The sequence below is a fragment of the Phyllostomus hastatus genome, unplaced genomic scaffold (genome assembly GCF_019186645.2).
Source record: "Phyllostomus hastatus isolate PE091 unplaced genomic scaffold, TTU_PhHast_1.1 phas_contig_348, whole genome shotgun sequence".
NCBI lineage: Eukaryota > Metazoa > Chordata > Mammalia > Chiroptera > Phyllostomidae > Phyllostomus > Phyllostomus hastatus.
In genome coordinates, this window is record NW_025333860.1 from 8,824,229 (window position 1) to 8,840,563 (window position 16,335).

At 40.3% G+C, this 16,335-nt stretch overlaps 1 protein-coding gene across 5 annotated transcripts in view; it reads left to right on the forward strand.

Moving 5' to 3' along the window:
• The window catches only part of AKAP6 (A-kinase anchoring protein 6), a 480,213-nt gene that overhangs the window by 91,048 nt on the left and 372,830 nt on the right, over positions 1-16,335 (forward strand). For 2 of the 5 annotated variants that reach the window (XM_045841110.1, XM_045841114.1), the window contains exons 1-2: positions 8,231-8,349; positions 12,677-13,034. In XM_045841110.1, coding sequence (XP_045697066.1) covers positions 12,711-13,034 — 324 coding nt within the window. In that variant the 5' untranslated portion in view covers positions 8,231-8,349; positions 12,677-12,710. Of the gene's footprint in view, positions 1-8,230; positions 8,350-8,550; positions 8,606-12,676; positions 13,035-16,335 lie in introns of those variants that run through there. The other 3 variants (XM_045841111.1, XM_045841112.1, XM_045841113.1) reach the window with 2 other exon arrangements.

The following is a 16,335-nucleotide window of genomic DNA, read 5'->3' on the forward strand; positions in this document are numbered from 1 at the left end:
TTAGCTAAACCACATAGAAGAATATAATTTTTGTTCTATTTTTTGTAAAAGTATATTTTTTTCTGGAGTTTATTATTATTATTTGCTCATTTCTAAGTGTTTATCTCTTTTTTTGTATGTGTTTACCTCTAATTCAACTCCCAATTCTCCACCAGTTGAATAAATCTCTTCTAGGTAGGCATGTTAATTCACATCAGGTTTTCTCTCTCAAAGTTGTCTGATTGGCACAGTTTTTCTGAGAGCCTATGATCTGTTCCCACCTGATGCACAGCTGCCCCTGAGATTTCCCTCCCTCATCACCCTGGGGTGCTAGGTCTCCTGTTTTCTATATCCTGTGACTTCCTCTTTCTTGGTTTGCGCTCTCTCTCTCTCTCTCTCTCTCTCTCTCTCTCTCTCTCTCTCTGTAGAGTATGTAGAGAGATTCTGGTATCTCATGAAAAAAGTGTGTGTTATGTTTTTATGTGAACTTAAATACCTGAAAATATCTTCATTCTGTCCTAATATTTGATTATCAATCTATGTTATTTTTGGTATACAATTTCATGCTAGATTTTTTTTCCCTTCTCAAGTGAAATAATTGCCTTCTAGCATCCAATGTTGCTGTTGTGGAAAAGCATACTCCTCTGTGTCTCCTGAATTCTCAATACCCCACCTCTGGCCCTTCAGATCACCAAAGAAGTGGTGGTTTTTCCCATGCCAAGCAATTCTCTGATACCAGATGTTTGCCCTATAATTTTACTCAGTTCTGACACTACTTACCTGAATACAGTGCCAAATCCCACAGTTTAAGGGCGCAGCCCCGAAAGACTGTCTCCCTCCTTCCTCTCACTGCAGATGCTAATTGGCAGTCCAGATTGTTACGTGCATCTGATTGAGTGAATGGCTATAAATCGAACCCCTCCTATAAATTGAACAGGTTGAATTAACTTGTAGAACCACTCACAGAATGCAGAAAAACAGTTCACTTACTAAACTATTAGTTATTATAAATGATATTAAAGGGTATAAATGAACAGCCAGATGAAGAGATAGATAGGGTGAAGTCTGGAAGGGTTCTAAGCAAAGGAACTCCTATCCCTGTGGAGTTTGGGGTGTACCACCTTCCCAGCATGTGATGCATTCTTGTTCACCAAGATGGAGGCTCTCTGAACCCTGTCTTTTTCACTTTTTATGGACACTTCATTACATACCCATAATTGATTAAATCATTGGCCATTGGTGACTCATTGAACCTCCAGCCTCTCTTTTCACCAGAGGTTGGTTGGTAGGACTAAAAGTGTCAACCCTCTAATCTTGGTTGTTTCCCCTGGCAACCAGACCTCATCCTTAAAAGCTTCCCAAAAGTTGCCTCATTAACATAAACTCTGGTGTGGTTGAAGGGTCTTGTTGTGAGTACCAAGGCACCTTTTTCCACCTTTATGACTCCAGAACTATTTTTAGGAATCAAGGACAGAAGACCAAACACTATCATAAAAGGTACTCCCATTGCTCTTGTGCTTGGGAAACTAAGAATTTTAGGTGCTTTGTGCTAGGAATGGGGGCAAAGACCAAATATATACATATATTTCTTGTAAATAACAATATTACAGTTGTTGCTGAGAAATCCAAAGCAATCTAATTTATTATTCCTTGTGTGAGGGAAGAAGAAACATCTATGCTCAAGGTCATTTTGGCTGGTGCAATAATCAAATTGACACGAACAGATTAGCAACGGAAAATAGCCAAATTTAATACCCAGGTATGTAGGTAACCCCACATACAGGAGAGAGTCAGAGACCCAATTTGCCTGAGAGATTCAAAGACAAAAAGAAAAATGGGTGCATGAGACATTCTAAGGTAGGGATGAGGTAAGGTGACCTGGGAGCTTCAAAGGGTCTTTTCAGAGCAATAAGATGAGCAGATATTTAGTAAATCAAAGTTTTTCCTGCCATATACATACATCAATAACTTTAATTCAAGTTCTTCTAAGTAGTTAAGGGAGGGGCAGAAGTTTCTCTTGAGTCCACAACTAAAGTTACCTTTAGCTCAAAATCAGCTGTATAACACATATGCATATATTGGGGTGACTAGTTCTGAACCCCCACACTTGTATACAGGGGCCTCCTCCGCAAAACCTGGAATTATCTTCTGGAGGGCAGGACCCTTTGTAGTACAGGTTTTCCCCCCTAGGTGAGTGTTCTAGGAACCCATCTGTATCAGTGTACCAGCTGGCATTGTCGTAAGAGGCTGTGTTCAGCTTCAGTGAATCCTTTTCGAAGACTCTTTCAACATGGTTGCCCATTTCAGGATGCGTAATATATAAATTCACCTGCCCATATCATGCTGAATGTTTAGCAGTTTTTGATCAAAACAAGAATGACCCCCATGCCCCATCTTTCCTGTTCGCTGGATCTCACCCTAAGCAACTTTTTTGTTTGTTTCCCTGGATGAAAAATGTCCTCAAAGGGAAATGTTTTATCAATGTGGAAGATGTGAAACAAAAAATGGCAGAAGCACTAAAAGGCATCAAAATAGATGAGTTCAAAAACTGTTTTAAGTGGTGGGAAAAAAGTCTCCATAGGTGTACTGCATCAGATGAAGAGTGCTTTGAAGGTGACTGAAGTTTAAACATGTAAGAAAAAATACAAAATTTTTTATAAATAAATTCTATTTTGGGGGGTCTCCCCTCACATGTCTCTAACTCAATCCATAGATCATTTCCCCTAATATTCTGAGATTTCAAATAAAGGGCCTTGATATGTGTCTATTTTTATATACTAGGTAGGTCTTTTTATTTATTCTTTTTTCTACTTTATTTTTTATTGTTTATTCTATTACATTTGTCCCAATTTTTTCCCCCACAGGGTCTTTTTAATCTAGAAACTCATGTCATTCATTTTCTTAAAATATTTTATTTTCCCTCCTTTTCCTTTAGCCTATTCTCCAATTGTTGAATCTTCTGGATTGGTAGCTCATTATCTTACCTTTTCTCTCCCAATTTTTTCTTTATCAAAATTGTTGCTTTAGTTTTTGTGAGATTTCCTTAACTTTGTTTTTAGCCGTCATACTGAGATTTTCTTCTCTGCTATCATGTCTTTGTTTTTCCAAAGTTGCTTTTTGTTCTATAAATATGAGTATTTCTTTTTAAAAATAACCTTGTGCTCTGGTTTCATGGTTACAATATCTTATGTCTGATATTTCTTTTTTCCCAAATCATCTTGTGCTTGCATAGCATGTTTTCTTCAAGTTGAAGGTTTTTTGTTTGCCTGCTGTGGGCCTGTCATCTATATTAGAGCTCTCCCTAAATCTCTGCTAACCCTTGCCTGCCTGATTCCATTTAGGAGTGGAGACTAGAAAGCTGACTGAATGCTCTAAGTGTGTGGGTGGGTCTATTGACTACAAATGTCACCATACAGTGATTTGGATGTGCCAATTTCAGTGTCCTGTCATCTTGGACTGATCAAGTCTACAGAGGTGAGCTCTAGTCTCTTGACTGGATGGTAAAGACTTTGGAGAGTCAAGTTGGGGAAGAGGACTGGAGTGTCTCAGCACTCAGAATGCCTGCATTAACTCTATCTCCCTGTTTTCAAGGTGCTTCTCTCATCAACTGCACCCAGTGTCCTTAAGTCCAGAGAACCTTTGATTGATCTTTCCTGGAGAATAAACCTCTACTCTTCTACCAGAATTGGCAGTGGGAGCAACCACCTAGCATTAGAGAATAAAGACCCAGAGTTCTGGTTTTGAAACATTAAACAATTGAAAACTAGTATTCTCATTATATCATTGCTGCTTTTGGCCCAGGAGGCCAAATTCGAGGTTAAAGGTATTGTCCTGTGAGACTGCCAGGTCTCCCCAACACTTCTGACACCAGCTGTGAGTTCAGGGGTCCCCAGGGCTACCCTCACTTTGGACCAGCTGGTTATGAATTCGGGGATCCTCACAGACCCCTTCAGATGTGATAATTTGATAGAACAACTCACAGAACTCAGGAAAGCGCTATATTTATGATTATAGTTTTATTATAGCAAAAGGATACAAGTCAGAACCAGCCAAAGGAAGAAACACGTGGGGTGGAACCTGGAACTGAGAAGGTTCCAAACACAAAGTTCCCATGCCTCAGGGATGCACTACCCTCTTGTCATAGATGAGTGACAGTTCTCTTGGAGTGCTGCCAGCCTGGGGCTTTAGCTTGAGCTTCCCTGTCCGTAGCTTTTATTGGGGCTTCATTGCTTAGGCATGATTGATTGAATGGTTGCCTGTGTGGCTGTCCAAAGCCCCAGCCCTTTAATCACACGGTTAATCTTTCTGTCTGGCTGTTCCCCATCCTGAGTCATCTTGTTAGCATAAACCGAGGCCTGCTCTGAATAACAAAAGTTAATTCTTCACCACACACTTTTCCCTGTCCACTTCCAGAGGTACCTGGTTCCACCAATTTCAAAACACTCAAGGGGCTCTGAAGTTTGGTTCTTTGTGTTTTGCACTGCTGGCTCAGGATTTAGTTTTCTTGAATTGGCTCATTTCAAGCCAATTATTACTTGTTCATCTAGCTTCCAGATTCCAAAATTATTATTATTTCTTCTCCCATTCTTGAATGTTTATATTAAACCCCAAACCAAAAAATCCTCTGTGGTAGTGTTAGTGGGTTTGTGGAAGGAGCAAAATTCCAGGCATGTATTCAGCTGGCTATCTGCCCAGAAATCACCCAGCGCTATCTCAGTGTATTTGTCAATAGCAACTTTTTGTAGAATACCTATTTACACCTGGCAAATAAACACTGAATTAGCAAACATTTCTGTACTGCTACATTACTACAAATAACTAGCTAATTTAGGCTTCAGAATCTTTAAAAAGCTTTATTTCCTTTCCACTTTACATATTGAGGTTACAAAAGATAAATAGCCTCTTATCACTTATTGACTGGAGATGAGAATATGGGGACAGAGGAGGATCTTTTAGCTTTATTATTATCTATTTTTATAATGTTTCAATCATTCTACATTACTTTTTAATTATTTAAAAAATAATTTTAGAACACGAAGAAATGTAACAACATCACATAAAAGGATCCTTACAAATTTTCCACTTCAGGTATATGATGCTAGGGTTAATGGAGATCTAAAAATGGAGAATTCTTTTTATATTTAATGGGGTAGGTAGGACAGAGCACAGCGCTCCTTTAATCACTCTGGCCTAACAGTCAGACTTGTAGCCTCCCTCCCTCTCACTCTTCCCCCCCTCCTCTTCCTGTTCTCTCTCTGACTCTCTTTTTTTTCTGAGCTAGAAAGAGATTTTAAGGTTACCTTTTATATTAATGAAGTTTGTCTGGAAAAGAGGATACTGATCTTCTGATAATGATGATTCCTCATTTCATTTTCTTGGTAAATAAGAGTACACATATTGGTTTTTTTTTGTTCCATTCTAGGACACAACTGTAATCCTATTTCTCTTCTACAGCCTTTGTAGAGTTCGTGCTCCCTGGAAGATTCATTCTAAACTCCACTGCATGGTGTTCACAGCCCTCTCATAATATGGCTACAACACACCTGTAGCTTTGTCTGTTTTTGGTCCCCGTCAAGTTCCCAATTCCTCTCAACGTTGAATTACTTGCTGATTCGCCCAACTTCTTGGTGTTAAGGTGTCTTTGTCCATGTAATTTCCCCAGTTCTATTTTTCCCGCACCTCTCTTCTCTTTTTGCCTATCTAAATTATACATATTATTATAAGGCCATCTCAAATGTTACCCTCTCCAATAAAGGTTCCCCCCTATCTTTCTTTCTTCCAGGGTTAATGCCACTCCACTGGGGCCTCAAGGGGCTTTGATTGCCCACATCCTGCTTTAGATATTAGTGGGTGAGTGTGTTAGAGGAGGAGGGTGTAGGGAGAGAAGTTGTTTCTATTAAGTTATAATTTCCTTGAGGGTAAATATGATAAGGCATATACATATATAACACCTTATATATAGTTGATTCTCAGTAATGTCAGTTGAATTGAAATAAATCTTGTTTCATTGTCTTTGTGTTAATAGCACTGACAAAAACAACTGTATAAATTATGTTTTAGGGCTTTACAAATCCAGTTTCTCTCAAGACTTTTTTTTGAACAACAGAAATATGGCTGCCTAATGCTTAAAAGTGATTATTAGCAAGTTGAGGTGGGGGTGAGAAATATGAACACTTATCAGCGTTTGCAGAGTCCAGGTCCATGTACTTGTGACCGTGGGCACCACTCACAGCTGACCGGCGGATGTGGCCAAGTGAATCTCAGAGTGACAGAAACTGACTGTGGTCGTGGGGGCAGAAAACACAGGAGGTAAGATGATGAGCTGAGTCAGTCTGGGACTTCCAGCCACAGGAGAAGGATCTCAATAATTGGGGAATGGACTGGGGATATAGGGGGTAGAAGAAGGATGGGAGCAAGGAAGATTATTGATGAAGTGTATTACAGTGGACAGAAGACTCTGCTCTGGGCAAGAAAATCAGTGGTGATTGAGGGGAGGCCCAGGAGTGTCCATGGTCTCTATGTGATTAGCAGGATCTAATTAGCCATCTGCCCAGGGGGAATAGCTAATACAAAAGATATATTAAAGCAGTAAAAAGAGAGAGAGAGAAGTAATGTCAGTGATAACACCAAAAAGATCTTTTAAACTGTAGAAATCTGTCTGAGCCCTGCTGTTCACTAGCTTCATGCTGTCTCCTCCTCCCCCACCACCTCCTTAAAGCTTAAGTCCTTCTCACTGATATACTTTGGAGGCTGTCCTGTTATGGTGGAAGGATTAGAAAGTGAGACTAATCTGGGGTTTCCTCAGTGATCTCACTAACCTGTGTTACTACAGGTGAGTTCTGGAGGGCGTAGCCCCGGAGGAGAAGAGGACAAAGGAGAAGGAAGAGACAGACAGTGATTATGGAAAATTCTTTAGGAGCATCTTACAAAAACCACTCTCTTTTCCCCTAAGTACAATTTTAACTTAATACTTGGCAGGAACATTTGGATTTCTTCTTTAGGAGCTTAAAGCCACTTAAAGTTTCCCAACTCTTGACCTTCCAAGAGGCCAGGAAGGTAGGTGGGCAGCAAGGCTTAAAACTAGGTGATGAATTAGGGCCTCATTCATCTAGGTAGACCAAGACATTTAATTAATTTCTTAATTGTATTGTGTTTTTGTGCTATCTTCACAGAACCTGATTCTAGAATCCTGGAATCAGATACAGGATGCATGTCTCAGGTTCATTTATTTTTCCTTAATGCAATCAGAGCATGAGAAGTAACCTTAGACAAAAATAAAAACATTCCAGTGTAACTTTTTTTCAAAATTCATCATCTCCATGAAAAGCTTCTGTGAAGAGTAATTATGAGGATATGAAAGAAAAAAGGAAGAGGGAGAAAAATGGACACTTAGTGATGCCTAACGATGTTCTTTTTTTTTAAGATTTTAAATATTTATTTTTAGAGAGAGAGGAAGGAAGGAGTAAGAGAGGGAGAGAAGCATTGATGTGTGGCAGAAACATCAATTGGTTGCCTCTCGTAGGCCCCCAACCAGGGACCCGGCCTGCGACCCAGGCCTGTGCCCTGACCAGGAACCTAACTGGCCACCTTCCGGTTTGCAGGATGATGCCCAACCACTGAGCCACACCAGTCAGGGCCTAACAATGTTCTCTACCTCTGATTTACAACATGTGCTTTGTGGAAAGCAGATTTGTTTATTTGGCTAAAATTATGCTTTAGTTTCTCACTTGCTTTCGAAGAAGTGAGCAGAGCACAGAAAGACTGGGAGTAAGTATTTAGGCTTGGGGTTGATTTACATAATGATAAGACTGCATCTCACGCTGTACACATGGTAATGTTCTTGCTTGGAAAGAACAGTTTCTTCCTAAGAAACGAGAGAGAGCCTGAACCTATTTAACTTGCATTGTCAGCTGGATATGTTAATATAGTACTATTAATTTATTTACAAATGTATTTAATCTGCTTTAGGATTGCTGTTTTCAGGGTATACAGTCTTGATTCTTCTGAACCATGACTGGGTGTGCTCTGCCACCCATTCTTTTCCATAGTGACCCTTGTTTTGGCAACTGTCTCCTTTTCCTCAGCTCACTTATCACTGCTTGTTTGTAAAAGCCTGCCTATAATCGCATGGGCCTGGAGCTAATACATTAGCTTCCAAATAGGGACAGCATAGTAGCCCTCTCTTTGTAAGCGAGTCAGGCCACTAGCGTGCATGAAGCTGTGCCCTACAGACCTGCCACTGCCCTGCTGTTGGAGCCGCCCTGACACTGGCCTTCAGCTTGTTTGGCCGAGAGAAGAGAACCCGAGGGGGGAGAGAAGGAGGAGCCAGACATTTAATCCTGAAGGACCTTTAGGGACTAAGCATTTACAGTGAGTACCGGAGGCAGATTCCTGGCTCTTCTATTCTTTTATTTAAAAGAGAAAATTACAAGAGAAGAGAGAAGGAGGTGGACAGCTCTGATGATTGTGTGCTGCCTTTTCGCCCACCTGTTTTGGTAGAACACTGTCCTGATTTAAATGTGTCTTTTTCAGATTGAATGCATTTGGCTAATGTCAGGTTTCAACTTAAAACTTGTGGATTGTCAGGGAGGTAGCAGAACCAGTCCTTGTTAGGAAGCAATCTATGGTATGTTTCTTCTGTTTCTATAAAATGATATTGAATACAGAGAATGTAGTTGGAAAATCATTTTCACAGATTAAAATGATTAGCTTTTAAAATATGAAAAGCTTTAAAATGCTTACTGCTTTCAACGTTTGTACTTTAAATATGGAATATTCTTTGGATTTGTGGAAAGGAAAGGATTTGATCTATGTTATTTTTAACAGCAGCTGGGATAAAGGTGGCATTATGGCTAATGCTGGAAAGGTGGCCACAGATAAGCATTTGGTGGGGGGAGGGGGAGCAGAGGTCATTAGGTTCCAAAAAGCTGGCCGACCGCCCTGCTCACAGCTGTGGAGCCAGAGTTGTAACTGGGTGGGTTCTCGTGTGCACTTGAGCCCACGCTGTTGTGTGCATCGTCAGGAGTTGTGGTCTACTGGCTTCTTCTTCTTCTTTTTAAATTTCTCTGAGGCTAGAAAGGAATCTTATTGCAAGATGCCTGGTAAAGGAGGAATATGAAACTTACAGTATGTAGAAGAATGTATAGACTTCTGCTGACTTTCCTACTATTTGTTTGCATTCAAATGGAATAATTAATTTTATGGGAAAGCATGCTTGAATAGTTGCAATAAATACAGGAAAAATATACACAGAGATGTTACTGTAAGACTTCACAATGGGAAGCAGTTTTCCTTTAAATGACAAACTTAAGTTATCTTTTAAATCAGATGTAACTGTGAAAATCAGAAATAGAGTTTATTCATCTGAGGGTGGACACTTAAATGTGAACTATTAGAATTGACAATTAAATGTTTATAGTGGTTATTTTCCATGAAAATGGGTAATTAATCAAATTTATGCCACTGCCCAGGTTTGCTATGCTATTATGACTCATACGGTGTTCCTTTTGCAGTGGCAAAGGTATATGTTAGGGAAAGTAGATACGCAGAAGCTAAAATAAAACTTGAATAAAGTGCTTTGCTTTACAGCTTCAGGTTAAGGAAATTTTCTTGTTTATAGTCTGATCAGTTAAATATAGAAACATCACATCCAGGTTGAAATTTTATAACCCAGGAAAATTTTGTTTTGGCGGCTTGAATGTAAGGTTTCCTTGCCCTTTACTCATATGCGAGGCACATCTGCTGTTTTGTGTAATGTTTTTATTTTGTTCTGTTACATATATAACCACGGTGTCTGTGTTGTCAGTAAGTTGCAAACTCCCAGAGGGGACAATCTCCCATATTTGCTCCCCTGGAAAGAATTAGCAACACATATTGTATAAATAATGATTTACAAAATGCATTTGCATGATTATAATTTATTTCTTTCCATTAACTAGGACAGCTCAATTGATGCTGTGTGTGTGCTTTGGTGAAATGGAAGGCCATCATTTAGGCTCTGCACAGCTCTCAGTACAGCTGGGATATTTCCAGTAATTTTGAATTTCTGGACAAGTAAATCACAGATTTTTAGGGACAGTGGGATCTTACTAGTCACGTAGGCCAATTTTGCCATGTTACAGATAAAGAAACAGACCTAGAAATGTGGAGCATCTTGCTCCAAATCACACAAAACTGCACTGTGCCTGCTTGGGGCATAGCCTGATGGTATGTATAGAAATATGTATGTTGGGACATGAATTGCATTGAGGCAGTTCTTTGGTATATTCTTTAGTTCACAGTATGATGTGCTTTCCAAGGAAGGCACAGCTGTGATTTAGGAGTTTCAGAGAAAACGCAGTGACCAGGCATTGTTTCTGGGTTGTGCAGGGCATTGGGCAGGGGTTTGGGGGTGAGTAGGTGTGGGAGTAGCTTGGAGAGTTTATTGTACACCACCCTGGCATTGAGTTTTCTGGTTCAGATGAGTCTGGTTTCTTAGAAAAGGGAACCACTGTGACACCAGTGTCCTTGTCCTCACTTACCACCAGTTCTGTGACCTGCACTGGAAACCTTTATTAACCTTTGTTTATCAGGTTCCTTCTCTGGGGTTGTGATTCTAAACAGATTCTCCGGAGGGCAGAAATTGATTAAAAATTTAAAAGTGCTTCGGAAAATCAGAATCAGAGCCTGTCTGAGGCTACGGTATGGTTTACTAAGAAGTAGTATGGTACTAAATAGTAATGGAAAAAATACAATATAAAATAAATTAATTAAAAAAAAAGAGAAGTAGTATGATGGTTACTCTTCCCAGGGTTTTATGGCTCCCAGTGAAATTTTCCTAACTTCTAATTGGTATTTAAAAATAGCCAAGTATAGTAGTATTGTTATTTTAAAAATTTTATGCAAAGGTAGTAAAAATGTGGGTGTAGATTTCTTCACCTTGTAATTAGGCAGAGAAAGCTGTTGAGTTGAAGCCTAAAGCCATTCTCTAAGGCAGGTACCAAAGTACTAAACTTACTTTATAACATAATATTTTGCTTTATTGTAAATAACTTTGCTTTCAGAAATTCATCTGTAAACCTTTTTATCATTTAATTTAAAAATAAGGTGCTCAGTAAAGTGGGAAGGGGCAGCATCCTGCAGCATTGGGAGGCTTCTGAAATAATGTCATGGGAATAACTTATTTTTAAGGCTTGTGTTAATTCAACAAGTCCTTTAATTTCCTGTGCTCACTCCTGTATGGAAAGTTACATATTCCTAGTCAAACTGGGATCTTTCTTGATTCTTACCCTCCATTTCTGTAGGTAAAATAATTTTTTGCTGATACTAAGTGGATGGTAAGAACCTAACGACATATAAGCTACTTTCTGACAATCATGTTTATGTTTTATATTTTGATCAGCCACCTTTTGTCTTTAGGGGGATGGAGCTATAAAGTAACTTGAATGTGTGAAATGAAAAAAAAAAGCCTTACAAAAAGGAAAGAAACATTGTTTGGGTAAACAAAGTTTCTCCTGAAACTAAAAATAATGTCTACTTAAAATGTTTAATGTACAAGATCCAAAATGTTGTCATTTTATGATAGACTGGTTCCAGAAGAAACAAATTATATATCTAGGTAATTAGTAAGCTAATCAACGTTATCTTAAAAGGCAACCTTATCTTATTATGACTTACACTTAAGTTATTTTTAAGGTATTTGATGAATATTTTAACGTTTTAAGTTTAAAGAGAGATTTATTATTTGGAAATTCCAGAGCCTCTAAAAATTTCAACATGACCAAACAATGTCACTTAGATTGAGAGTTAATTAATTATAGATATATTCTATGTAATCCATGATTTATACTTTTCAGGAAAGTAAAGGTTTGGAATTACTGCATGATATCTATTTATCTAACAAATCACAGAAAGGAGCAACCTTTCCTGAATTCAGCACAGTGTTTTCACTAATTCAAACACGTTCTCTCTCTTGTTATTCCATGTATGGGATATATTGGTTACAATAGTTGAAATGATGTTTGGATGCTTGTAGTAGAAAAGCCCCCCAATACTAGAGGCTTCTGCAAGGTAGAATTTTGTTCTTTTCTCAATAGAAGAAGTCCAGGGCAGCAGTCCCGGACTGGTACAGTAGTTCCTCATTGTCCTGTGGAACCCATGTTCCTGCCCACTCTGCACTGCCATCCTCTCCCTGACACACTCAGAAGCATCCCCTGGTCTGAGATGGCAACTGGAGCCCTAGCCGTGAAGTCCACATTGCTGGCTGGAAGGAGGAAAGCAGAGGGCAAAAGGGGGAGCCCTGGTAATGGAGTCAGCTCCCTTTAAGTACCTTTCCCAGACTTTCTACACAGGAGTTCCACTTACAGCTCATTGGTCAGAACTTAGCCATTTGGCCACACCTAGCTATGATGGAGAGAGGGAATGAAGTTTTAAATTCTTGACAGGAATAGGCACAGCCAAAAACCAGGGTTTTGTTATAACGAATGGGGAGAGAATGGGGGTAGGCAATATCACGTGGTTTTGTGTTCTCATTACATGCTGAGTCTTGGGGCTACTATGTGGAAACTTAAAACACCTCTTTCTGTTTTTGCTCTGAGCTATGGTTTCTTAATTTAGAAATGTGGCTTAATTTAGAAATCCTGCTTCTTCTGCAAAGTATCATTTCTTTATTTGGCAATCTTGTCTGACTCCTGTTTTCTTCTTTCCCCTTGCCTTTCAGCTGTTTTGGAAAGAAGTAAGGCTTAGACTGCTCCATGTTAACCATGAGTGTGACACTGTCCCCCCTGAGGTCACAAGACCTGGATCCCATGGCTACTGATGCTTCGCCCATGGCCATCAACTTGACACCCACTGTGGAGCAGGGTGAGGGAGAAGAGGCAATGAAGGATATGGATTCTGACCAGCAGTATGAAAAGCCACCCCCACTGCATACAGGGGCCGACTGGAAGATTGTCCTTCACTTACCTGAAATTGAGACCTGGCTCCGGATGACCTCGGAGAGGGTCCGGGACCTCACCCACTCAGTCCAGCAGGACTCAGACAGCAAGCACGTGGATGTGCATCTAGTTCAGCTGAAGGTAAGGCAGGTTTCTGGCCCAGGTCCCTTCCAGGCGGAAGGCTGAGAAGGGCTGTGGCACCTGGAGCCTGAGTTCTGTAATTCTCAACGAGGAAACATCCAGGAAGAAAAATAGAAAACCAGGCTTGAAATACTGTCTTTGTAGATAAACATGGACAGAATTCTTTCCTGGTTTTACTTCTTGGGCTGAGTATCTAGAATAAAACTGACATTAGGAAATGATGCAGAGAAGTGTGGAGAATAAAAGCATTACAAAATGTTCAATAAGTGGACTCTTATAGGTAGAACACCAACCTGAGCTGTGACTCTGAGCGTGTCTATGATTATTGGAGTGACTGCTGGAGTGACTGCTGCCTTCATGACAAACAGTGGAGTCTGGCATGATGGGGAAGGACAGTGTTCTCTTTTAGAACTAGTCATTGCATCCAGGGATGATGCATCATGCAGAACAAAGATGCTTTTATAACAACTAATCTAAAATTCGGACATTGAAAAATTTCTGTGGCTTCTAGAGCCCTTACCAAGCCTGACTGTTGATAATAATGAAATGGAGGCGCTGTTGAAGAGTGCTGTAACAGAGGTTTTGGCCCAGGGATGCCAGAATGCAGTCAGTCTTTTCCTGCCATAGCCACTTCTCTCTTCTAAGTCCCTGAGCGAAATGTATCTTCAGGTCAGTGATCAGCAAAGCAAGGCAGATTTATAACCAATCAGGTCATTGGATCCAAACCCCAGTATAAATTTTTAGTCAGTTAGATAGGATCCTAAGTAGAATTCTTTTACTTAAGCCAGCTCGTTCTAAATGATTTTGAAATCAAAGACCAAACAAATCCTTGGCTCTTAACACTTAAATGGCTTGTAGCATGCAACCATCAGGGCAGGAGGAAAGGTGTACAGTTAAGAGAAAGCATGCACCTAAAGCCTAGAGCAGAGCTGCCTCAGCTTTCTCAGGCTGGCTCAGGGGATTCTGGACCCTGCTGCCACCTGAGAGAATGTCCACCAGGAGAGGAAAGAGGAGGTTGGGGGTGGGGAGAAAGAACAAAAGAGCCAGCATACCAAGATGACTGGGCTTCTCATAGATTCTTGAAAAGAAGAAGGCACAAAAGTGTAACAAACAGAGAAATGGCTAGGAACCGGCTTCAGTGGAATGCAGGCCTGGCTGGTTTCCCACTGTGGCAGCAGGGAAGAATGAGTACCAGCCCATGGAACACAGCTCCTTTAATTAAAGGAGCAGCTCTGCAGCAACTTGAGGCTGGAGTAAAATGGAAGTCGGGGGCTCTACTTCACCCCTCTCCTCTGCGTCCTCTAATGCTACCCTTCCATGTAGTTCCCAAAAGTAAATGCAGGATTGGGTTTGTAAGAAAAGTTGACTATTGCTGTCCAGAATCTTTCAGAGTTACACACACAAAAAAGTGGTAAATGATAAAGGAGGATGGGGAGAAAATGGAAATCTCTTTAGGAGAGTCCACTGAAAATGCTGCAAAGGGCTCCTAGAAGCATGAATGTGCCACTTTACTTCATTTAATCACTTCAATAATACTGAAGTGAAAATTAAAACTTTAATTCCAAGTAGGAATTGAAAGTTTTTTACAATCAATCAAGTTTATATTTAATGTTTGAGAAATCACCTCTAGGGCGACTTGCTTATCTTTTTACGTTGGGACTACCTGTCGCCTTCTCACCTCAGTCAGAAAGCCTCTTACATCTGCCTCTGGCCAGCTCTGTCCACACTGTGGTCTGTCTCCTCTGCTGAGAAACAAGCCCCAGGAAGGTAGGAAGTCAGGAAAATAATCACTTAGTGGTAGTTAATCAATGGCTTAAAGGGATAAATTGAAATTGTTAATTGTTAATCTTATGTTAATTTAATTCTAGGGTTTCTATTAATACTTTCTTGATGTTTATTTTATCAAGTGATTTAACAACCAACCTTCTCTGTAATGTTCTCAAATATTCTGCAATAATGGAGCCCAAAGTCAGCAGCTCTGGTCTGTGGGCTGTGTCCACCTTTAAACTAGGGTCTGGTTTTGGTCTCCTAACCTGCCTAAAGTTTGTCCTTTATTTGTGTAATATTTCTTTGTTCAACCAAATATGCACTTCAATGCATTTTTATAAAAATAAGATTTTAAATACATGTCACTTTTTTAGATTTCCACATTGATCCACAAGAAAAAAGGGGGGAATTAGGCACAGTGTTTTCCACATAGAAACACAATAAGATCTGGTAGAAGCACTCAGTTGAGGTCAATGGCAAAGCAGAGGGGTGGGCCCAGCCAGGGCAAGGCCAACGGTCTGCTGAGGGGCACCCCAGCTTGGCCCCCACTGCCTTGGTGTTAATTTATTAATTTACAATAAAAAACAGCTGTCTCCAGGATGGGACTGCCATGGCTTTAAGGAACCATTTAGGCACTGATAATTTCTGAATGTACCGTATATACAGGCTATTCACTCCAGTATTCCTAGGAGCCTCAGCTGCCTAACTGACATTTCTACTTGTGTGTTTAATAAGCATCTCAAACCTGATATCCCCATCAAAAAACCCTTCATCTGCTCTGGCTGGATGGCTCAGTTGGTTGGAACATTGTCCAGTACACCAAAAGTTTGTGGGTTCCCTCCCTGGTCAGGACATGTACTAGGTTTCAGGTTTGATTCTCGGTCGGACTGCATACAGGAGGCTACTGATCTGTGTTTCTCTCTCACACTGATGTTTTTCTCTATCTTTCAAATTAATAAACATATCTTCAGGTGAGGATTTAAAAAACAAAACCAAAAAACCTCTTAATTTCCCCTCCACCTTACTCTCCCCCTTCCTGTCTCCCCAATTTCAATAAAAGACACCACTCTTTGCCAAGCCAAAGAATGATTCCCCACCCTACTTATATGTCTGTTAACAAGTTCTGGCGATCCATCTCCAAAATGTGCCCTGAAGCCATTCCTTCTCCCCAGCACTGCTGCTGCTGCGGCCCTTATCACACCGTATCACTGCTGCCTGGCCACTTTTAGAGCCCCTCTACCACCCTGCACTTCACTCCCACACAGTAGCCAATGGGAGCATCTAAAGATGTGAATCAGGCTGTGTTACTTCTTTGCTTCCTATTAGCTTACAATAAAACCCAGATCTCTTTCTGTGGCTCTGCCTCTGCCAGCTCCCCTGGCCATGTTTCCTGTTACTTTCCCCTTATTCATAAAGCTTCAGGCACTTTGGAAATTCCAAAGAAATGGTAGGCTAGTTCTTGCCTCTTAGGTTTTCCTGTTCCTTCTGCCTAGAAACTCTTCTATCTTTGCCCGGCAGATTCTGGATTGTCATC